General features: G+C 29.0%; 1 protein-coding gene across 1 annotated transcript; it reads right to left on the bottom strand.

Moving 5' to 3' along the window:
- Positions 1-904: 904 nt before the first annotated feature.
- On the bottom strand, positions 905-18,300 carry LOC113386262 (CD82 antigen). The gene is made up of 7 exons (XM_026624052.1): positions 18,241-18,300; positions 2,239-2,338; positions 1,976-2,121; positions 1,738-1,881; positions 1,543-1,665; positions 1,335-1,463; positions 905-1,261 (listed from the first exon to the last, which is right to left on the bottom strand). Exons 1-7 carry the CDS (start codon positions 18,298-18,300, stop codon positions 905-907), a joined length of 1,059 nt encoding a protein of 352 aa, XP_026479837.1.
- Between the last annotated feature and the right edge of the window lie 539 nt (positions 18,301-18,839).

Genomic DNA, 18,839 nt, shown 5'->3' with positions numbered 1-18,839 from the left:
CGTTCTTGGCCATCGTTTTTTTGAAAAAGTTATCTAATGTAAAATAAAATGAAATGAATATTATTATTTTACCATATCTCACTTACTCTTGGGTTTTATTATATTCATATATTATTTGAGTCATTATTTTTGAAAGTACTAATTTATCTTCAAGTTGTTTTGTTTCATGTGAATATTGGGAATGAAGAAATTTATGTTACTTCTATTGCTATATTTTATTTTATTTTTTTATCATTTATCAAACAATTTATGATTTTTTTTTAAGTAAACGCATACATGTAATTATTGTCCTAATTTTTGTAAATCAAATAGTAGTCAATTCAATGAGTGATTTACCAATACATTTCAATGTAGTAAATATAGAAAATGATTTAATAAACATTTTATAACGTTTGAATATCATATCCTTTGATATTTCCTTCTTTAAAAAAATTTTCTTCTTCTAGAATATGATTTTTTAAGCAATTGTGCAACTAATTCATAATATAGTATGATATTCTAGCTTCTAAAAATGACTATTACTGCTGAATCTTTTAGCTTTCTCTACAAAGTCTATATTGACTTGTTGCTGATGATAAACCAAAGAACATTAGTTAACTTAGTTTAGTAACTGTCTCAACATTGTAGAATTTATGCATTAAAACAATATGGCTGGCATATCTCCACAATTGTATACTTTTTGTATATTAACAATTTTATGATCAAGTTTTGATTTGTGGCCTATTGGCCACCATAAACCAGTGTAGCTCTGGAGTTCAATTTCGACTGTATTATTATTGATATATTATTACAGTTTTCAAATTTCAATAGTTCAAACAAATATCCTTATTGAGTATTTATAATTTATTATAATAAAATTTATATACAATTATTCTTAATCAGTTAAAAATATTTTAAATAATTTTTATACAACATATCCTCTAAATGAGCTAAAAGCTGGGGCATGTCTCGTATAAGGTCTGTAATGATTACTATTTTTCCTATAAGACATTTGCCTTGGTGGCATATAATCCAAGCTTAAATCAGGACTAGTAGCAACATCATCGTCGAATAAGGTTTGGTCAATTTCATCTGGCGTACTGATGATGTGTATTGGTTTGGCTTGGTGTTCCGGCGATGGTTGAACTTTTGTAGAATATCTTGGACAAGTCAGAAGGGTGCTTAATAAAACTGCAAATTCCATCAGTACAAAAATGAGACTTCCGGCTAAGAAGATAGTATAGTGCTGGTGGTACCATTGTTCCACGGCGGGTAGGCAACCCTGGAGAAATAGAAAAATATAATGTAATATTGCTATTTATTAAACTAGTTATAGATTATTATATTTTACTTACTTGTTGATATCTGCCAAAAATGTTAACTTCAGAATCCAAAGATTCGCACATGGATGCATTCACAGGTTTGGGATCTAAGTAGCCATCAGGATCTTTAGCATTAGATAAATGACAACAGGTATATGGCACCTAAAAATGAACAACAAATTTTAAGTACTTATAAGTTGAAAAAACTGTCTGCATAATTATAAATATTTTAGAAACTTACAACTAGCTCTCGACGACCCATTCCTTGCAATCTCCATAATGAGGTATCATAATTGATCACATCATTCATGGCGCAACATTCGAACTGTGTTTGGGCTAGATCCATTGCTAACGTATATTGCTCCTGCACATTAATAAAAGTTTATTTTTTATAGAAGAAAAATTTAAAATTATTGAATAATAACTAATAAATTACCTGTCCAGGCATTCCATAATTTCGCTGCAATGCTCTAACCATCAAGGTGGCGTCTAATTCTAATCCTAAACAGGAAGGCCATAAAGATAATACCAAACAAATTAATCCTTGTCCTAATAGGATAGCTGTTACCATCAAGCAGTACTAAAATTTAAGAAAAATAAAAATGTTCACATTTCTTCATAAACAAAGTAGTTTGAAAAAAGTTGTTGAATATTATTTATTATTTTTAACTGACCAGTACTGCAAGACATCGATTTTTAGAGCAGCAGGAAACACTGCAACCAATTGAAGCAACAATACAGGTGTACAGGCCAATCAGGCAACCACCAAGACCAGCATAAAACAGTATAGGCTGTGGTAAACCATGCAACAAACCCGATCCTTAGGATAAATTAGAACAAATTAGTATAAATGGTATATTTTTAAAAATTTTATGAAACTAAATTTTAACGAATAAATTTATATTTTATTAATAGGTTGTAATAATTATTGACTTACCTGTATGAGACTCAGCAGAAAGTAGTAAAGTTGAAAGAAGGACACGTCTGGTGTCCTGCAGAAGCCACGCTCCAGCCAAACATAGTAATATACCACAAGCCTAATCATTTAAAATAAAAATTATTAGTTTTAATAATATCATTAAATAAAATTAAATATGACAATTTAATTTTTTAGTGGTCGTCTTGCTAATAAATTATTTAAAACAATTTTGGCAAACTTTTATGATTAGCAAATAAGAAGTCATGTGTTACTACATGATGTGTAAAACAATGGCTTCATATAGACTGACCTTTGAATCATTTCTGATATTATTATGTTAGATTTAAAACAGCAATATAAATAAAAATGTGTGATTAACGTAAAATTTCTTCATATGGACTGACCTTAAAATTCCCTTTTCAATTTTTTTTTTGAATTCATGTATATTCATACGAGTTTCGTATCGTAAGTTTTAGCAAATGATCATATATTAGGTCTATGACTCGTTTTTTGTTGCTCAAATTATCACAGTTACAAATATTTTTATACGTTGTAATAAAATTGTAGCAATAAAATCAGTCAATAAAATTATCAGTTAGAATTGATACAATTTCAAAACATATAATAAATTCAACATGAAACCTTCAAACTGTTTACTAACGTTCATTATTTAAACATTTGACAAACCTATTTTGATATTTACTTAATTAAAATTCATAATTAGTAGAATTTATAATCTTACGTTATCACATAATTTATACATATAGCATTTGATTAAAATCAACCTTTTTAATTTGTTTTAAGAATTAACCATGCATATGATTGTATAATATTTCTACATTAAAATTGTCTTCATTAAAATTGTAAAAGAGATTCAGAATTAATAATATAAAGGTTATTGGAATTGTGTAACAGTATTTGTTAATTATATTTTATTATAATTCGATTTTTTCCATTATTGCAAGTTTTAACAATTAGATTAAAATTGAAAGAGATGAAGATATTGAAAATCAAAACCGAAAGAAAGAAATTAAATAAATGAATGAATAATAATTATTATTAATAATAATAATGATAATAACAATAATAAATATATTGCTCAAATGATTATTAAACATTATTACAAATATGATTTGTTATATTTCGATTAAAAACTATATGCAAAATATAGATTCTACAATCTGTTCATTTAACTAAAATTATATAAAAAATCAAAATCATAGACCCTGAGATCATCAATTTAAGAAATCACATTTTTTTTAATATTTTGCCGAAGCTATAAATTAATACACGCAAATTTATTAAATATAAATTTGTCATATTAATTAGTAACTATACCAATTAAGTTATTCAGAATTATAAATTTATAAGTGTATTACTTATAACAGGCATATTTTCAGAAAACTGTAAATCGTGTTTAAAATTAATCAAATTTTAAGAAAATTAAAATGATTGATATTACATTCTTTTGCAACCCAGAGTTCAACCATGCCCTTCTTGTTTATGTGCAGATCATATAAGAGGGCGTCCATTAATTATGTGGGGTTTTAAGAAGGAGTGTATTTAATTTTTACCTGTTTTTTTTTTTAAATCTAAATATTTTCAAAAAGAATCAAAATTTTTACAATTTTTCTCGATTTTGGTGGGGGAGGCGGGTTGATTTTGAATATTATCACTTATCACCAAGGGGGAGGGGGGGTCCAAAAATCCTTAAAAAATCGATCACGTGATTAGTGGCAATAATAGTGTTGGCAAGTATGTGTTGCTGCAATGCCCACAAAAAAGACTTTTACTTGAAATTATATTTGAGACATATAATCTGAAGTTAAAATTTGATATTATACTGCTTGATATCGGGCTGGTTACACCTCGACGTGCTCATTTTTGAAACAAAGCATATTAAATAATTTGTTAATTGCCCATCCTATATCTTTTTATCGACATAGATTAGAAAATAAACTTAAAAGTATAAACTTATTTGCAGACGTTAGTACAACAATTTTAAAAAGTTTGTTTAAATTTTTTTTTTATTCAAAGTTATTTTATTCCTGATAATCAAAAATTGAATCTGAGTTAGTGATATGCGCATTCGTATTTAAAAACAGACTTTGGGAAAGCTTGAAAATGAATTTTCTAAATCTTATCAACTTTCTAACTTAACGCATCAAATAAATTCTGAAAATGAATGAAATTGGATGCGAGTAGTACGTATAATGCAAGATAAAATATGATGATTTCTATAAATCGTTTGTGATGTTAATATAAAAGAAGAAATTTTAACAAAAAAAATATATATATGTATATATAAAGAGTCAAACAGAGCGTAACAGATTGAGAAATGGGTTCGTGTGTGTTGCGTTTGTTAATTTTATGTTATTTCAATATTTTGATTTCTATCGCGGGCCATAATGATGGACGCGAAAGTTCTGTTCAAACTATTTTTAAATTAAACAAATGCCATGTGCTAAAATTAAAAATGTAATTTAGAATAACATTGAAACAATAGATTATAAATTGAAAGTAGAAAATATATAATTAAGTGAAAATCCATACAGTAACTTCTTTATAAGCCGATAGAACTTTTTCAATTGTTACATAAGTTATGCATTTGCCAAAGAATCGAATCAAGCTCACTCCTTTTTAGCTATTTTCTTTGAATTTACTGTATGTATTAATTTGAAAGTTGTAATTATTCATTGAAATATTTTGATATTTATCATGGTTAGCCTTTTATAAATTATAATTCGTTTGAAAGGACATACATATAATAACAAACATTTTCAGATTTTAAATTTGAGAGAATTGAGGTTTTTACTACTATTGAAAATAACAAATATTTTAAATAATAAATGTAAATTTAGAAGTTCTTGTGTTATATTACTTAGAAAATTCGTATAGCAAAAATATGGAATTTCTTCTTAATATAAAAAACCGATGCACTAGCTAGATATTTTTAAAATCGGTTCAGCCGTTTTTGAGAAAATATTGACAAAAAATCAAAATTAGGCTCTCACTCACACACATACTTTTTAACTTCCCGTAGGGTAGTTATAGTATTGGGCCGAAAATCGAAAATGAAAATTTTTGCATTAAAATCAAAAATGAAAATTTTTGCATATCTTCACGTTTTGAAGGTTTCTGAACATTTTGGCATACCTCAGAAAAAATGGATGTGTGTGTGTTTTGTATGTCAGCATTTTTTGTTCACGTTTTTGGGTGCACGGATCAACCGATTTGAATGGTTCTATTGAAAGAGAGATGTGCTGATTAGTTTTTGGCAAAGGTAGGTCCAGCCATTACGGTGATACGGATAAAAGAGTGCACAAATCGAGTTTTTGAGAGAACAAAGCATCCGATTTGAATGATTCAAAAAACTTTCTGCTTGTTTTGACAAAATAATTGCTTTTATAAAAAAAACTATTCAATTTTTTTCCAATTTTTTTTTTGTATATCGAAAATAATTGAGGTTTTAATTTTAATTGTGGCTAAAGTTCTAAAGTTCTTTTACATACTTTAAATAAATAATTTTAACTTTATGATTCAGTTTATATAATTCTTATAAATATTAAACAATGTTACAGTATTTATAATAATCTATATGAAAACATTTAATATTTTTGAAACGATTCAGAATAACTTGAGACATCGAGTTAGCAAATCGCATTTTCTGGAAAAAACATATAAATGCAACAAAAATCATACGATTAATCGTTAGATGAACTGAAACTAATTATCTTATGTACAAATCAGTCCCAAAATGTTCTGAACCGAAAGAGATAAAAATGCAAAGAATTTAAAAGTTTTGTTTGCATTTAATATCTTTAGAACCTTTTCATACTATCATGTGGTATCTTGAATTCCTCGAAACATATCAAAACTACTCAGATAATTACATTGGCAAACAAAAAGTTTGACTTCTCAGATCGAAAGTTAAAGATAAAGATAATTGTTTTGCAAGAAAGTATGACCACTAATAGGTCCTACATAAAGAACAGTATTATCTTGTCACCGAATTGTAGAGACAAAATATTGTAGAATTATATATTTTTTTACTCAAAATTTTTTACTGCTATTGTTTGTATAGAGAAATAAAAAGTTAAATTGATAGCAATTTCAATTGTATTTATAGTTGTAAATAAATTTATTAAATAAATGATAACTTATAGCTACCTATAAAACATTAAAAAAATATTCATCAAACAACATCACATATGAAATTAAGTAAATTATTTCTCCGATATAATTTAGAATAAAAATTACGTGCGTAAGATATAGAACTTTTACTTTCATTAAATACATTTCTAAATTAATTTAATAAATTATATTTATTTGTCTATTGTGAGTTTATGCACTTAAGATTAAACAAATATACATTCGACAAGAATGTAACATTATCTAACTTCTCTAAAAAAAAGTTAATATTTTGGACAGAAAATTTGATTTGCAAATTTTATGTTTTCACGACGACACAAGTCATTTTAAATCGTTTGATGCTCATATTAGAAAAAGGACATGTGTACGACTATTGGTATATGAAGGTCAAATTTGGCATTTTCTGAAAGACGTCTGCACTAATTTCAAAACCAATTGATAAAACGTTTCTTTAGTAATTAACAAAAAAGTTGAAATTTTTTGTTAACGTTTTCATGAAAATCCTCAAACGGTTCTTCAAAATCCAAAACTGTTCGCCAAATATCATATTTTAATAATACATAATATTATAATAATATAAACCTACAAAAGTGGTTTAATTTTAAAAGTCCATTAAAGTTTGAAATAATTATCCTCGATTTTAGAAGTTGCGCCATATATGTATACATACATTATATATAATTAATTATATTAGGTGAATGGTACCAGTAAACAATTGTTTACTGATTCTTAATGAATAATATTCAATCTATTTGTCGAATGTAATCAGCATTTTTGGCAAATTTGTATAGAATTGAATAATCTGCAATAAGTAGTTTCCTACATTGTAAGACCCAACCGTAACTTGGTATATTTAATTTATGTATCACCCATAAATTGATACATAGATTTCTTATTGCTTAAGTCAATTACATACACACATCGGGATGTTCACGCGACTCGCCTGAAGGCACAATGTCACTTACACTTAGTCGGCATATTTTTTTTTTTACTTTCTTTCATTTTTTATCTAATGTGGAGCAAATATGTTTTAGTTTAGACTTTATATTTTTTTATAAAGCTGTTCCGAGCACGGTCACAGCTTAATAATCATGTGGGCTAATGAACAAACAGGATACGCTGATCGGCCTGAGTTTAAAATTTATTAAATAATTCTGACAATGCGTCACGAATACAATACACTGCACCTTACCAGTATTTTCTTTTGTTTCTATCTGGCACGTATTGAGAGAACATAATAAATTCATAAATATATATATATACACACACACATATATATATATATATATATATATATGTGGGAGTTGTAATGATTATGACAATATATTAAATTAGAAACTCCCAACATAAAAAATATATCAAATTTATTGACTATAAAAATATTTCGATATCAAAAATATACATGACAAGTACCATTGTTTTTTACAAATCAAAACCTGCCTGCTTGATATCCCCACACACTCCCTGCCCAGTGTTGATCTCACAGTTTAAAAAGAAAATACAGGGAAACACGTTATAAAAATGTGGTGGGAAAGCAGATTATAGCAGACCAGTGTTGTAATACTGGTCAATTACAAATTTCCATGATTCGTCAGCAGATCCACCGTAATGTGGTGATTCGACCTGCCATCAACTTCATATTCTGCATAAGGTTCTGATTAATGTTTAGAATGCATAATTTATGGGTACAGTTTCCATTTCTGCAAGCGTTGCATTCGTATCTGATGAGTTCCGATCAGAGAAAGAAGTTGGCTCTTTATCTAAATCAGGATCATTGGTTTCTTTGACATAAGAGTCCAGAATTGTGGAATCCAATAAATTATGTCAAATTTTGTTTTGACTCGTCGTTGTCACCGAAAATGGGAGGTAGCATTATAAGACGACTTGTTGAGTTAACAGAGAAAGAGAGGTTGAATTGCATTCCAATGAAAAGTTCAGGCTCCAAATTATTTTTTCTGTCAGCAATAAACACTGAGGTCTGGGTATACCAAATGAGTAACCTCGGAAGTCTGATCCAGATAGTAAGTGCGTTAACTATGATGGAGTGGACTGGACGTACCTTATAGGTCGTCTCTGAAGACCAGTGACTATGGTGCTGCGTCAAATTCAATTTTTCGTAAATCCTCGAAAAATAAAACTCCTTTATCTTCATCTCCATCGTCGTGAGTCACCAATGTGGGAGTTGTAATGATTATGATATTATATTTAATTAGAAACTCCCAACATAATAAAAAAATTTATTAACTGTAAAAATATTTCGATATCAAAAATATACATGACAAGTACCATTGTTTTTTACAAATCAAAACCTGCCTGCTTGATATCCCCACATATATATATATATATATATATATATATATATATATAAATATATATATATATTTAATCTAATTGTAAGTCAAAAGAACCGACAGTACCACCAACGAAAACATTGTCACATTCAGCAAGATTAGCAAAGTTAGCCCTTGCATTCAGTTTTTTTAATTTTCCTTCTTAAACTGACTTTGTTATTCAAAACTCAGTTAAATATACACGTATATATAATTTATTATCCATTTTAAAAACCAAAACCTATTTGAGTAATTCAATAAAATCAAAAGACTTTATACACAAAATTCATTTCCCCAACTGAAAAGAGTTGGATTAAGTATTTTATTAATTCAAATGTATGTATTTTCTAGAAAATCTGATAAAATTATGTTACTTTGACGTTTCAAGTCATTCTGAATCGTTTTAAACAAAAGTCCTAATCCATACTCCTTTTGAAAAATATTGTTATAGATTGTCCTGATTAGATTTTGTTAAAATTTGGAACGAAGTTCATGATCTTAACGAACGTGCTAACAAATTTAAGGCCTATAAAAATTTGTGTAATTTAAAAAAAAACGAAGTTTAGAATAATGTGCCATATCAAAAACAAAAAAACTATTATTGCAATTTGGAATACTACTAAATTTCGTAAGATATTATTATTTATTCAATCGATTATATTGTTGTGTGTCAGCACCCTTATCTTCAATTATTCACTTATCCTGTCAGAAAGCTGTCAGAAAATTTCAAGTTCAGAGCTGTCAAAAAATTTCAAGTTCAGAGCTGTTAAAAAAGTTAAAGTACAGAGCTGTCAAAAAATTTCAAGTTCAGAGCTGTCAAAAAATTTCAAGTTCAGAGTTGTCAAAAAATTTCAAGTTCAGAGCTGTCAAAAAATTTCAAGTTCAGAGCTGTCAAAAAATTTCAAGTTCAGAGCTGTCAAAAAATTCCAAGTTCAGATCTGTCAAAAAATTTCAAGTTCAGAGCTGTCAAAAAATTTCAAGTTCAGAGCTGTCAAAAAAGTTCAAGTTCAGAGCTGTCAAAAAAGTTAAAGTTCAGAGCTGTCAAAAAAGTTAAAGTTCAGAGCTGTCAAAAAAGTTAAAGTTCAAAGCTGTCAAAAAAGTTAAAGTTCAGAGCTGTCAAAAAAGTTAAAGTTCAGAGCTGTCAAAAAAGTTAAAGTTCAGAGCTGTCAAAAAAGTTAAAGTTCAGAGCTGTCAAAAAAGTTAAAGTTCAGAGCTGTCAAAAAAGTTAAAGTTCAGAGCTGTCAAAAAATTTCAAGTTCAGAGCTGTCAAAAAATTTCAAGTTCAGAGCTGTCAAAAAATTTCAAGTTCAGAGCTGTCAAAAAATTTCAAGTTCAGAGCTGTCAAAAAATTTCAAGTTCAGAGCTGTCAAAAAATTTCAAGTTCAGAGCTGTCAAAAAATTTCAAGTTCAGAGCTGTCAAAAAATTTCAAGTTCAGAGCTGTCAAAAAATTTCAAGTTCAGAGCTGTCAAAAAATTTCAAGTTCAGAGCTGTCAAAAAATTTCAAGTTCAGAGCTGTCAAAAAATTTCAAGTTCAGAGCTGTCAAAAAATTTCAAGTTCAGAGCTGTCAAAAAATTTCAAGTTCAGAGCTGTCAAAAAATTTCAAGTTCAGAGCTGTCAAAAAATTTCAAGTTCAGAGCTGTCAAAAAATTTCAAGTTCAGAGCTGTCAAAAAATTTCAAGTTCAGAGCTGTCAAAAAATTTCAAGTTCAGAGCTGTCAAAAAATTTCAAGTTCAGAGCTGTCAAAAAATTTCAAGTTCAGAGCTGTCAAAAAATTTCAAGTTCAGAGCTGTCAAAAAATTTCAAGTTCAGAGCTGTCAAAAAATTTCAAGTTCAGAGCTGTCAAAAAATTTCAAGTTCAGAGCTGTCAAAAAATTTCAAGTTCAGAGCTGTCAAAAAATTTCAAGTTCAGAGCTGTCAAAAAATTTCAAGTTCAGAGCTGTCAAAAAATTTCAAGTTCAGAGCTGTCAAAAAATTTCAAGTTCAGAGCTGTCAAAAAATTTCAAGTTCAGAGCTGTCAAAAAATTTCAAGTTCAGAGCTGTCAAAAAATTTCAAGTTCAGAGCTGTCAAAAAATTTCAAGTTCAGAGCTGTCAAAAAATTTCAAGTTCAGAGCTGTCAAAAAATTTCAAGTTCAGAGCTGTCAAAAAATTTCAAGTTCAGAGCTGTCAAAAAATTTCAAGTTCAGAGCTGTCAAAAAATTTCAAGTTCAGAGCTGTCAAAAATTTCAAGTTCAGAGCTGTCAAAAATTTCAAGTTCAGAGCTGTCAAAAATTTCAAGTTCAGAGCTGTCAAAAAATTTCAAGTTCAGAGCTGTCAAAAAATTTCAAGTTCAGAGCTGTCAAAAAATTTCAAGTTCAGAGCTGTCAAAAAATTTCAAGTTCAGAGCTGTCAAAAAATTTCAAGTTCAGAGCTGTCAAAAAATTTCAAGTTCAGAGCTGTCAAAAAATTTCAAGTTCAGAGCTGTCAAAAAATTTCAAGTTCAGAGCTGTCAAAAAATTTCAAGTTCAGAGCTGTCAAAAAATTTCAAGTTCAGAGCTGTCAAAAAATTTCAAGTTCAGAGCTGTCAAAAAATTTCAAGTTCAGAGCTGTCAAAAAATTTCAAGTTCAGAGCTGTCAAAAAATTTCAAGTTCAGAGCTGTCAAAAAATTTCAAGTTCAGAGCTGTCAAAAAATTTCAAGTTCAGAGCTGTCAAAAAATTTCAAGTTCAGAGCTGTCAAAAAATTTCAAGTTCAGAGCTGTCAAAAAATTTCAAGTTCAGAGCTGTCAAAAAATTTCAAGTTCAGAGCTGTCAAAAAATTTCAAGTTCAGAGCTGTCAAAAAATTTCAAGTTCAGAGCTGTCAAAAAATTTCAAGTTCAGAGCTGTCAAAAAATTTCAAGTTCAGAGCTGTCAAAAAATTTCAAGTTCAGAGCTGTCAAAAAATTTCAAGTTCAGAGCTGTCAAAAAATTTCAAGTTCAGAGCTGTCAAAAAATTTCAAGTTCAGAGCTGTCAAAAAATTTCAAGTTCAGAGCTGTCAAAAAATTTCAAGTTCAGAGCTGTCAAAAAATTTCAAGTTCAGAGCTGTCAAAAAATTTCAAGTTCAGAGCTGTCAAAAAATTTCAAGTTCAGAGCTGTCAAAAAATTTCAAGTTCAGAGCTGTCAAAAAATTTCAAGTTCAGAGCTGTCAAAAAATTTCAAGTTCAGAGCTGTCAAAAAATTTCAAGTTCAGAGCTGTCAAAAAATTTCAAGTTCAGAGCTGTCAAAAAATTTCAAGTTCAGAGCTGTCAAAAAATTTCAAGTTCAGAGCTGTCAAAAAATTTCAAGTTCAGAGCTGTCAAAAAATTTCAAGTTCAGAGCTGTCAAAAAATTTCAAGTTCAGAGCTGTCAAAAAATTTCAAGTTCAGAGCTGTCAAAAAATTTCAAGTTCAGAGCTGTCAAAAAATTTCAAGTTCAGAGCTGTCAAAAAATTTCAAGTTCAGAGCTGTCAAAAAATTTCAAGTTCAGAGCTGTCAAAAAATTTCAAGTTCAGAGCTGTCAAAAAATTTCAAGTTCAGAGCTGTCAAAAAATTTCAAGTTCAGAGCTGTCAAAAAATTTCAAGTTCAGAGCTGTCAAAAAATTTCAAGTTCAGAGCTGTCAAAAAATTTCAAGTTCAGAGCTGTCAAAAAATTTCAAGTTCAGAGCTGTCAAAAAATTTCAAGTTCAGAGCTGTCAAAAAATTTCAAGTTCAGAGCTGTCAAAAAATTTCAAGTTCAGAGCTGTCAAAAAATTTCAAGTTCAGAGCTGTCAAAAAATTTCAAGTTCAGAGCTGTCAAAAAATTTCAAGTTCAGAGCTGTCAAAAAATTTCAAGTTCAGAGCTGTCAAAAAATTTCAAGTTCAGAGCTGTCAAAAAATTTCAAGTTCAGAGCTGTCAAAAAATTTCAAGTTCAGAGCTGTCAAAAAATTTCAAGTTCAGAGCTGTCAAAAAATTTCAAGTTCAGAGCTGTCAAAAAATTTCAAGTTCAGAGCTGTCAAAAAATTTCAAGTTCAGAGCTGTCAAAAAATTTCAAGTTCAGAGCTGTCAAAAAATTTCAAGTTCAGAGCTGTCAAAAAATTTCAAGTTCAGAGCTGTCAAAAAATTTCAAGTTCAGAGCTGTCAAAAAATTTCAAGTTCAGAGCTGTCAAAAAATTTCAAGTTCAGAGCTGTCAAAAAATTTCAAGTTCAGAGCTGTCAAAAAATTTCAAGTTCAGAGCTGTCAAAAAATTTCAAGTTCAGAGCTGTCAAAAAATTTCAAGTTCAGAGCTGTCAAAAAATTTCAAGTTCAGAGCTGTCAAAAAATTTCAAGTTCAGAGCTGTCAAAAAATTTCAAGTTCAGAGCTGTCAAAAAATTTCAAGTTCAGAGCTGTCAAAAAATTTCAAGTTCAGAGCTGTCAAAAAATTTCAAGTTCAGAGCTGTCAAAAAATTTCAAGTTCAGAGCTGTCAAAAAATTTCAAGTTCAGAGCTGTCAAAAAATTTCAAGTTCAGAGCTGTCAAAAAATTTCAAGTTCAGAGCTGTCAAAAAATTTCAAGTTCAGAGCTGTCAAAAAATTTCAAGTTCAGAGCTGTCAAAAAATTTCAAGTTCAGAGCTGTCAAAAAATTTCAAGTTCAGAGCTGTCAAAAAATTTCAAGTTCAGAGCTGTCAAAAAATTTCAAGTTCAGAGCTGTCAAAAAATTTCAAGTTCAGAGCTGTCAAAAAATTTCAAGTTCAGAGCTGTCAAAAAATTTCAAGTTCAGAGCTGTCAAAAAATTTCAAGTTCAGAGCTGTCAAAAAATTTCAAGTTCAGAGCTGTCAAAAAATTTCAAGTTCAGAGCTGTCAAAAAATTTCAAGTTCAGAGCTGTCAAAAAATTTCAAGTTCAGAGCTGTCAAAAAATTTCAAGTTCAGAGCTGTCAAAAAATTTCAAGTTCAGAGCTGTCAAAAAATTTCAAGTTCAGAGCTGTCAAAAAATTTCAAGTTCAGAGCTGTCAAAAAATTTCAAGTTCAGAGCTGTCAAAAAATTTCAAGTTCAGAGCTGTCAAAAAATTTCAAGTTCAGAGCTGTCAAAAAATTTCAAGTTCAGAGCTGTCAAAAAATTTCAAGTTCAGAGCTGTCAAAAAATTTCAAGTTCAGAGCTGTCAAAAAATTTCAAGTTCAGAGCTGTCAAAAAAGTTTAAGTTCAGGGCTGTCAAGAAAGTTCAGAGCTATCAAAAGAGTTCAGAGCTGTCAAAAGAGTTCAGAGCTGTCAAAAGAGTTCAGAGCTGTCAAAAGAGTTCAGAGCTGTCAAAAGAGTTCAGAGCTGTCAAAAAAGTTCAAAGCAGTCAAAAAAGTTCAAAGCTGTCAAAAAAGTTCAGAGCTGTCAAAAAAGTTCAGAGCGGTCAAAAAAGTTCAGAGCGGTCAAGAAAGTTCAGAGCGGTCAAAAAAGTTCAGAGCGGTCAAAAAACTTCAGAGCGGTCAAAAAACTTCAGAGCGGTCAAAAAAGTTCAGAGCGGTCAAAAAAGTTCAGAGCGGTCAAAAAAGTTCAGAGCTGTCAAAAATGTTCAGAGCTGTCAAAAAAGTTTAAGTTCAGAGCTGTCAAGAAAGTTCAGAGCTATCAAAAGAGTTCAGAGCTGTCAAAATAGTTCAAAGCTGTCAAAAGAGTTCAGAGCTGTCAAAAGAGTTCAGAGCTGTCAAAAGAGTTCAGAGCTGTCAAAAGAGTTCAGAGCTGTCAAAAGAGTTCAGAGCTGTCAAAAGAGTTCAAAGCTGTCAAAAAAGTTCAGAGCTGTCAAAAAAGTTCAGAGCGGTCAAAAAAGTTCAGAGCGGTCAAGAAAGTTCAGAGCGGTCAAAAAAGTTCAGAGCGGTCAAAAAACTTCAGAGCGGTCAAAAAACTTCAGAGCGGTCAAAAAAGTTCAGAGCGGTCAAAAAAGTTCAGAGCGGTGAAAAAACTTCAGAGCGGTCAAAAAAGTTCAGAGCGGTCAAAAAAGTTCAGAGCGGTCAAAAAAGTTCAGAGCGGTCAAAAAAGTTCAGAGCGGTCAAAAATGTTCAGAGCGGTCAAAAAAGTTCAGAGCTGTCAAAAAAGTTCAGTGCTGTCAAAAAAGTTCAGAGCGGTCAAAAAAGTTCAGAGCGGTCAAAAAAGTTCAGAGCGGTCAAAAAAGTTCAGAGCGGTCAAAAAAGTTCAGAGCGGTCAAAAAAGTTCAGAGCGGTCAAAAAAGTTCAGAGCTGTCAAAAAAGTTCATAGTTTTCAAAAAAAAATCAGTATTTTCAAAAAAAGACATTTTAAAAAAAAAATAATATTAAATTTTTCCAATCGTTTTCAAAATTTTCAAAAAACCTTTAAAAAATCAAAATTCTCAAAAAAATCTAATAAACAGACAAACAAATTGTCCAAATCTTGCTTTTCCCTCATTATTTCCGCAATTAGGGCATCGTGCAAATAACGTTGCCCTAAAAAGGCAAATTACTGGAACTTCGCATACCGCAATTCGAAATTCAAGTAATTAAAAATTATCAATAATAATCAATAAAAGTTGATCAATGATTTGAAACTTTTAATGGAATTTCGAACCATACTTGAACCATATTCGTACCATCATGCGCAAAAACATACCGTGTTGAAATAAAAACGTAATTTCTGAAATTTGTTAAATATTCAAGTATCGGCATTTTCATTTCACGGCATGATCATTTTTTGCACCCTCTGCTCCAACAAACTCGTGTTAAAATGACAGCGCGACCGCGCTTCGTACCTGTTCTAGAGACAAAATATCAATATCGTTTTGGTGCTACGCGATAGCGCGCGTAGCACTATAACAATATGATTTGTATTCATTATTAAAATTTATATAAAATATCTGATACCCTGATGTGCATATGTCTAATGTTCATTTTTGACCGCCAAATGGCTCATTTTTTTTACTTTTTCTTCCATATCTCCAAAGTCTTTGGACCTGCCTTTCCAAAATTTTGAACAGTTTGTCAATACAAATAAAATGTTTTTTGAATTATTCAAATCGGACGCTCCGTTCTCTTAAAAACTGAGTTACCGTTTTCGGCACTTTTTACCGCGTACCTTCGGAACGGCTAGACCTGCCTTCGCCAAAAACTAATCTGCGTGTCTCCTTATCAATACGAATCGAATGCTTTTTGAATTATTCAAATCGGTTTATCTGTGTTCCCAAAATCGTCGACGAAAATTTGTATCCGCACATACATATATACACGCACACATACACACACTTATCCTCCCCCCACGAAGTAATGCCTAACGGCGGTTTCCGTGGAGACCAGTGGCAAGGGCAAAGCGGAGGTTTTAGTCGGTATTATACCAGGGCGGTATCGAGTCCGACATACCCAGACAGAAGACCGGTCTGGGATGCATAAAGGCATTTCCTTCGCTATACAAAAAAAAATAACACACACACATACATACATCCATTTTTTCTAAAGTATTCCAAAATGTTCAGAAGGTTTTGAAACAAATTTAAACAATTTTCATTTTCGATTTTTTTACGATTACTATAACTTGCCCTACGGGAAGTTAAAAAATTTATATATTCATTTATTCACCCTAAAACGTATAATTATATATAAGATTTTAGAAAAATTTCAAAACCCATATTTTTAGTGTTTTTTAAATTATCAGTGAATACTTTTTTATATATTGAGAATCGTTAATAATTTACTTAACGATAAAAAGCAGACTTGATGTCATATATACATTTAATTTTCAGAGTAAACATCTGATTTAATAATGAATCATTCGGTTTTATGAATCAGTATAACCTACAGAAATTATTTCAACATTAATTTGATAAATTTTCACAGAACCTCGGGAGATAAGTATTATATGTAAATATAAAAAACCCGAGGTTTTCTATGTTGTCATTGTCAATCTAATAAAATATTTTAAAAAATATTATTAATCATCATCAGCGCATTAAAATTTAAATCACGGCATGAAAATAATATTTATACCAAATATTATATAGATAAACTAATTAATGAAAAAGAATTTCTAAAATTGACTTAATATGTATACTAAACATAATAATACTTTTAAAAGATAAAAATTCTTAGTTTAAGTAAAAAGTTCAGATATAAATCTTAAATGTTTTAGAATAAATTTTCAATAATATATCATTTAAAGCCTATTGTCAGGCGGTAGTGACAATAATACCTAAAATACATTTTTAAAATTTTCGAAATATTTTCCATGTTATTTCTATACAAAGCTTTGATTGAATTGCGCACTATCTAAACGTTAATATTAAGATCTAAAACTTTTAGAGATTTTTTTTCATCAATTTGGAAGCATTTAAGCACATGGGAGCAATAAAATTCGAAAACGTCCATATTAAAGACCACCCTAATATATGTATATAAATCAAAGTAAAGGATTACTATTTCAATTGAGCTTAAGCAATAATTAATATGCAATTTTGACAATATTTCTTTTAACCTAATTTCAAATAATTATTATTCCGAAACGAAGTAATAGTTTTCTTATATTCCAATTAATTCGTGCTATATATACTAATTATGTAAATAAAAGTTCACTGCATTATTTTTTCACTAACTTTTTTTTTCATCCTAGCTTTAATTTACTGTAACTTAGAATTTTATGAGATGAAGTTAGTGAAAAAAATAAGATGTTGTGTGTTTTTATTTACATAATAAATATTTGTTACAATATTAATATTTGTTAATGCAAAATTCTACTATTTTTTTCTCTAACTTTATTCTCTAGCTTTTAAGTTACAGTAACTTAGAATTTTATGAGAGATAAAGTAGTTAAAAAAAATAAGATGTTGTATGTTCTTCAAATAATTATTATTCCGAAACGAAGTAATAGTTTTCTTATATTCCAATTAATTCGTGCTATATATACTAATTATGTAAATAAAAGTTCACTGCATTATTTTTTCACTAACTTTTTTTTTCATCCTAGCTTTAATTTACTGTAACTTAGAATTTTATGAGATGAAGTTAGTGAAAAAAATAAGATGTTGTGTGTTTTTATTTACATAATAAATATTTGTTACAATTATTAATATTTGTTAATGCAAAATTCTACTATTTTTTCTCTAACTTTATTCTCTAGCTTTAAGTTACAGTAACTTAGAATTTTATGAGATAAAGTTAGTAAAAAAATAAGATGTTGTATGTTCTTATTTACATATTAAATATTTGTTACAATTATTAATATTTGTTAATGCAAAATTCTACTATTTTTCTCTAACTTTATTCTCTAGCTTTAAGTTACAGTAACTTAGAATTTTATGAGATAAAGTTAGTAAAAAAATAAGATGTTGTATGTTCTTATTTACATATTAAATATTTGTTACAATTATTAATATTTGTTAATGCAAAATTCTACTATTTTCTCTAACTTTATTCTCTAGCTTTAAGTTACAGTAACTTAGAATTTTGTGAGATAAAGATAGTAAAAAAATAAGATGTTGTGTGTTCTTATTTACATAATAAATATTTGTTACAATTATTAATAATTAATAATATAAAATTCTACTATTTTTTATACAAAATTCTACTATTTTTTATATAAAATTCTAATGGTTGCCACTTACCAAGAACAAAGAATTAAAGAGCGCCAAAAAGTAGTTCACATTTTCCTTCTTGAGCCTCATTTTTGTAATTCTTATACTAACATATCACAAAACTGAACTATTTTAAATCATTTTTTTAACACCTACACACGAATTTAATATATTATCACTTACATTATTGCACTTTTGAGTAACACTTATTTTTTATTTAAAAAAGTGGCAGTCTAGTTGTTAACATTTATTTTAAAAAATCGATATCGATGGTCTCGAGTCGAGGGTTCGACGAGCACTGAATCAAATACGAGCAAAACATTAGTTTATTTAAAATTCTTAATTACAAAACAGGAAGGAAGGAAACACACGGCACGGCGCAGTGCGGCCAACTATAACTATTACACTGGATACCAACAGTAACGGACTTAGAAATAGAAATACATTTGACCCTTAAAAAAAATCAATAAAAAAAATTATAAAAAAGATAAATTTTCCTAACAGAGGTATAAAGTGATTTAAATTTACCAAAATATTACTACTTTAAATTTAAATATCTTTAAAAAAATTATATCTATTAATTTACTAACATAAATATTTCGAATAGAAGTATAAATTGATTTGGTTTT

The sequence above is a fragment of the Ctenocephalides felis genome, unplaced genomic scaffold, assembly GCF_003426905.1.
Source record: "Ctenocephalides felis isolate EL2017-DRISC unplaced genomic scaffold, ASM342690v1 CF-g0.4_SCAFFOLD_03571, whole genome shotgun sequence".
Classification (NCBI taxonomy): domain Eukaryota; kingdom Metazoa; phylum Arthropoda; class Insecta; order Siphonaptera; family Pulicidae; genus Ctenocephalides; species Ctenocephalides felis.
Note: the sequence above shows the minus strand (reverse complement) of the source record. Positions and strands in the feature narration are given on the sequence as shown.

Bases quoted from the DNA above. Each gene is read 5' to 3' on its own strand.
- LOC113386262 (XM_026624052.1), bottom strand. From the start codon at position 18,300: ATGAGGCTCAAGAAGGAAAATGTGAACTACTTTTTGGCGCTCTTTAAT. The intron at 2,339-18,240 runs GTAAGTGGCAAC...TTAAATGATTAG, and splicing joins TCTTTAATTCTTTGTTCTTG to GCTTGTGGTATATTACTATG. The intron at 1,666-1,737 runs GTAATTTATTAG...ATTAATGTGCAG, and splicing joins ATTATGGAATGCCTGGACAG to GAGCAATATACGTTAGCAAT.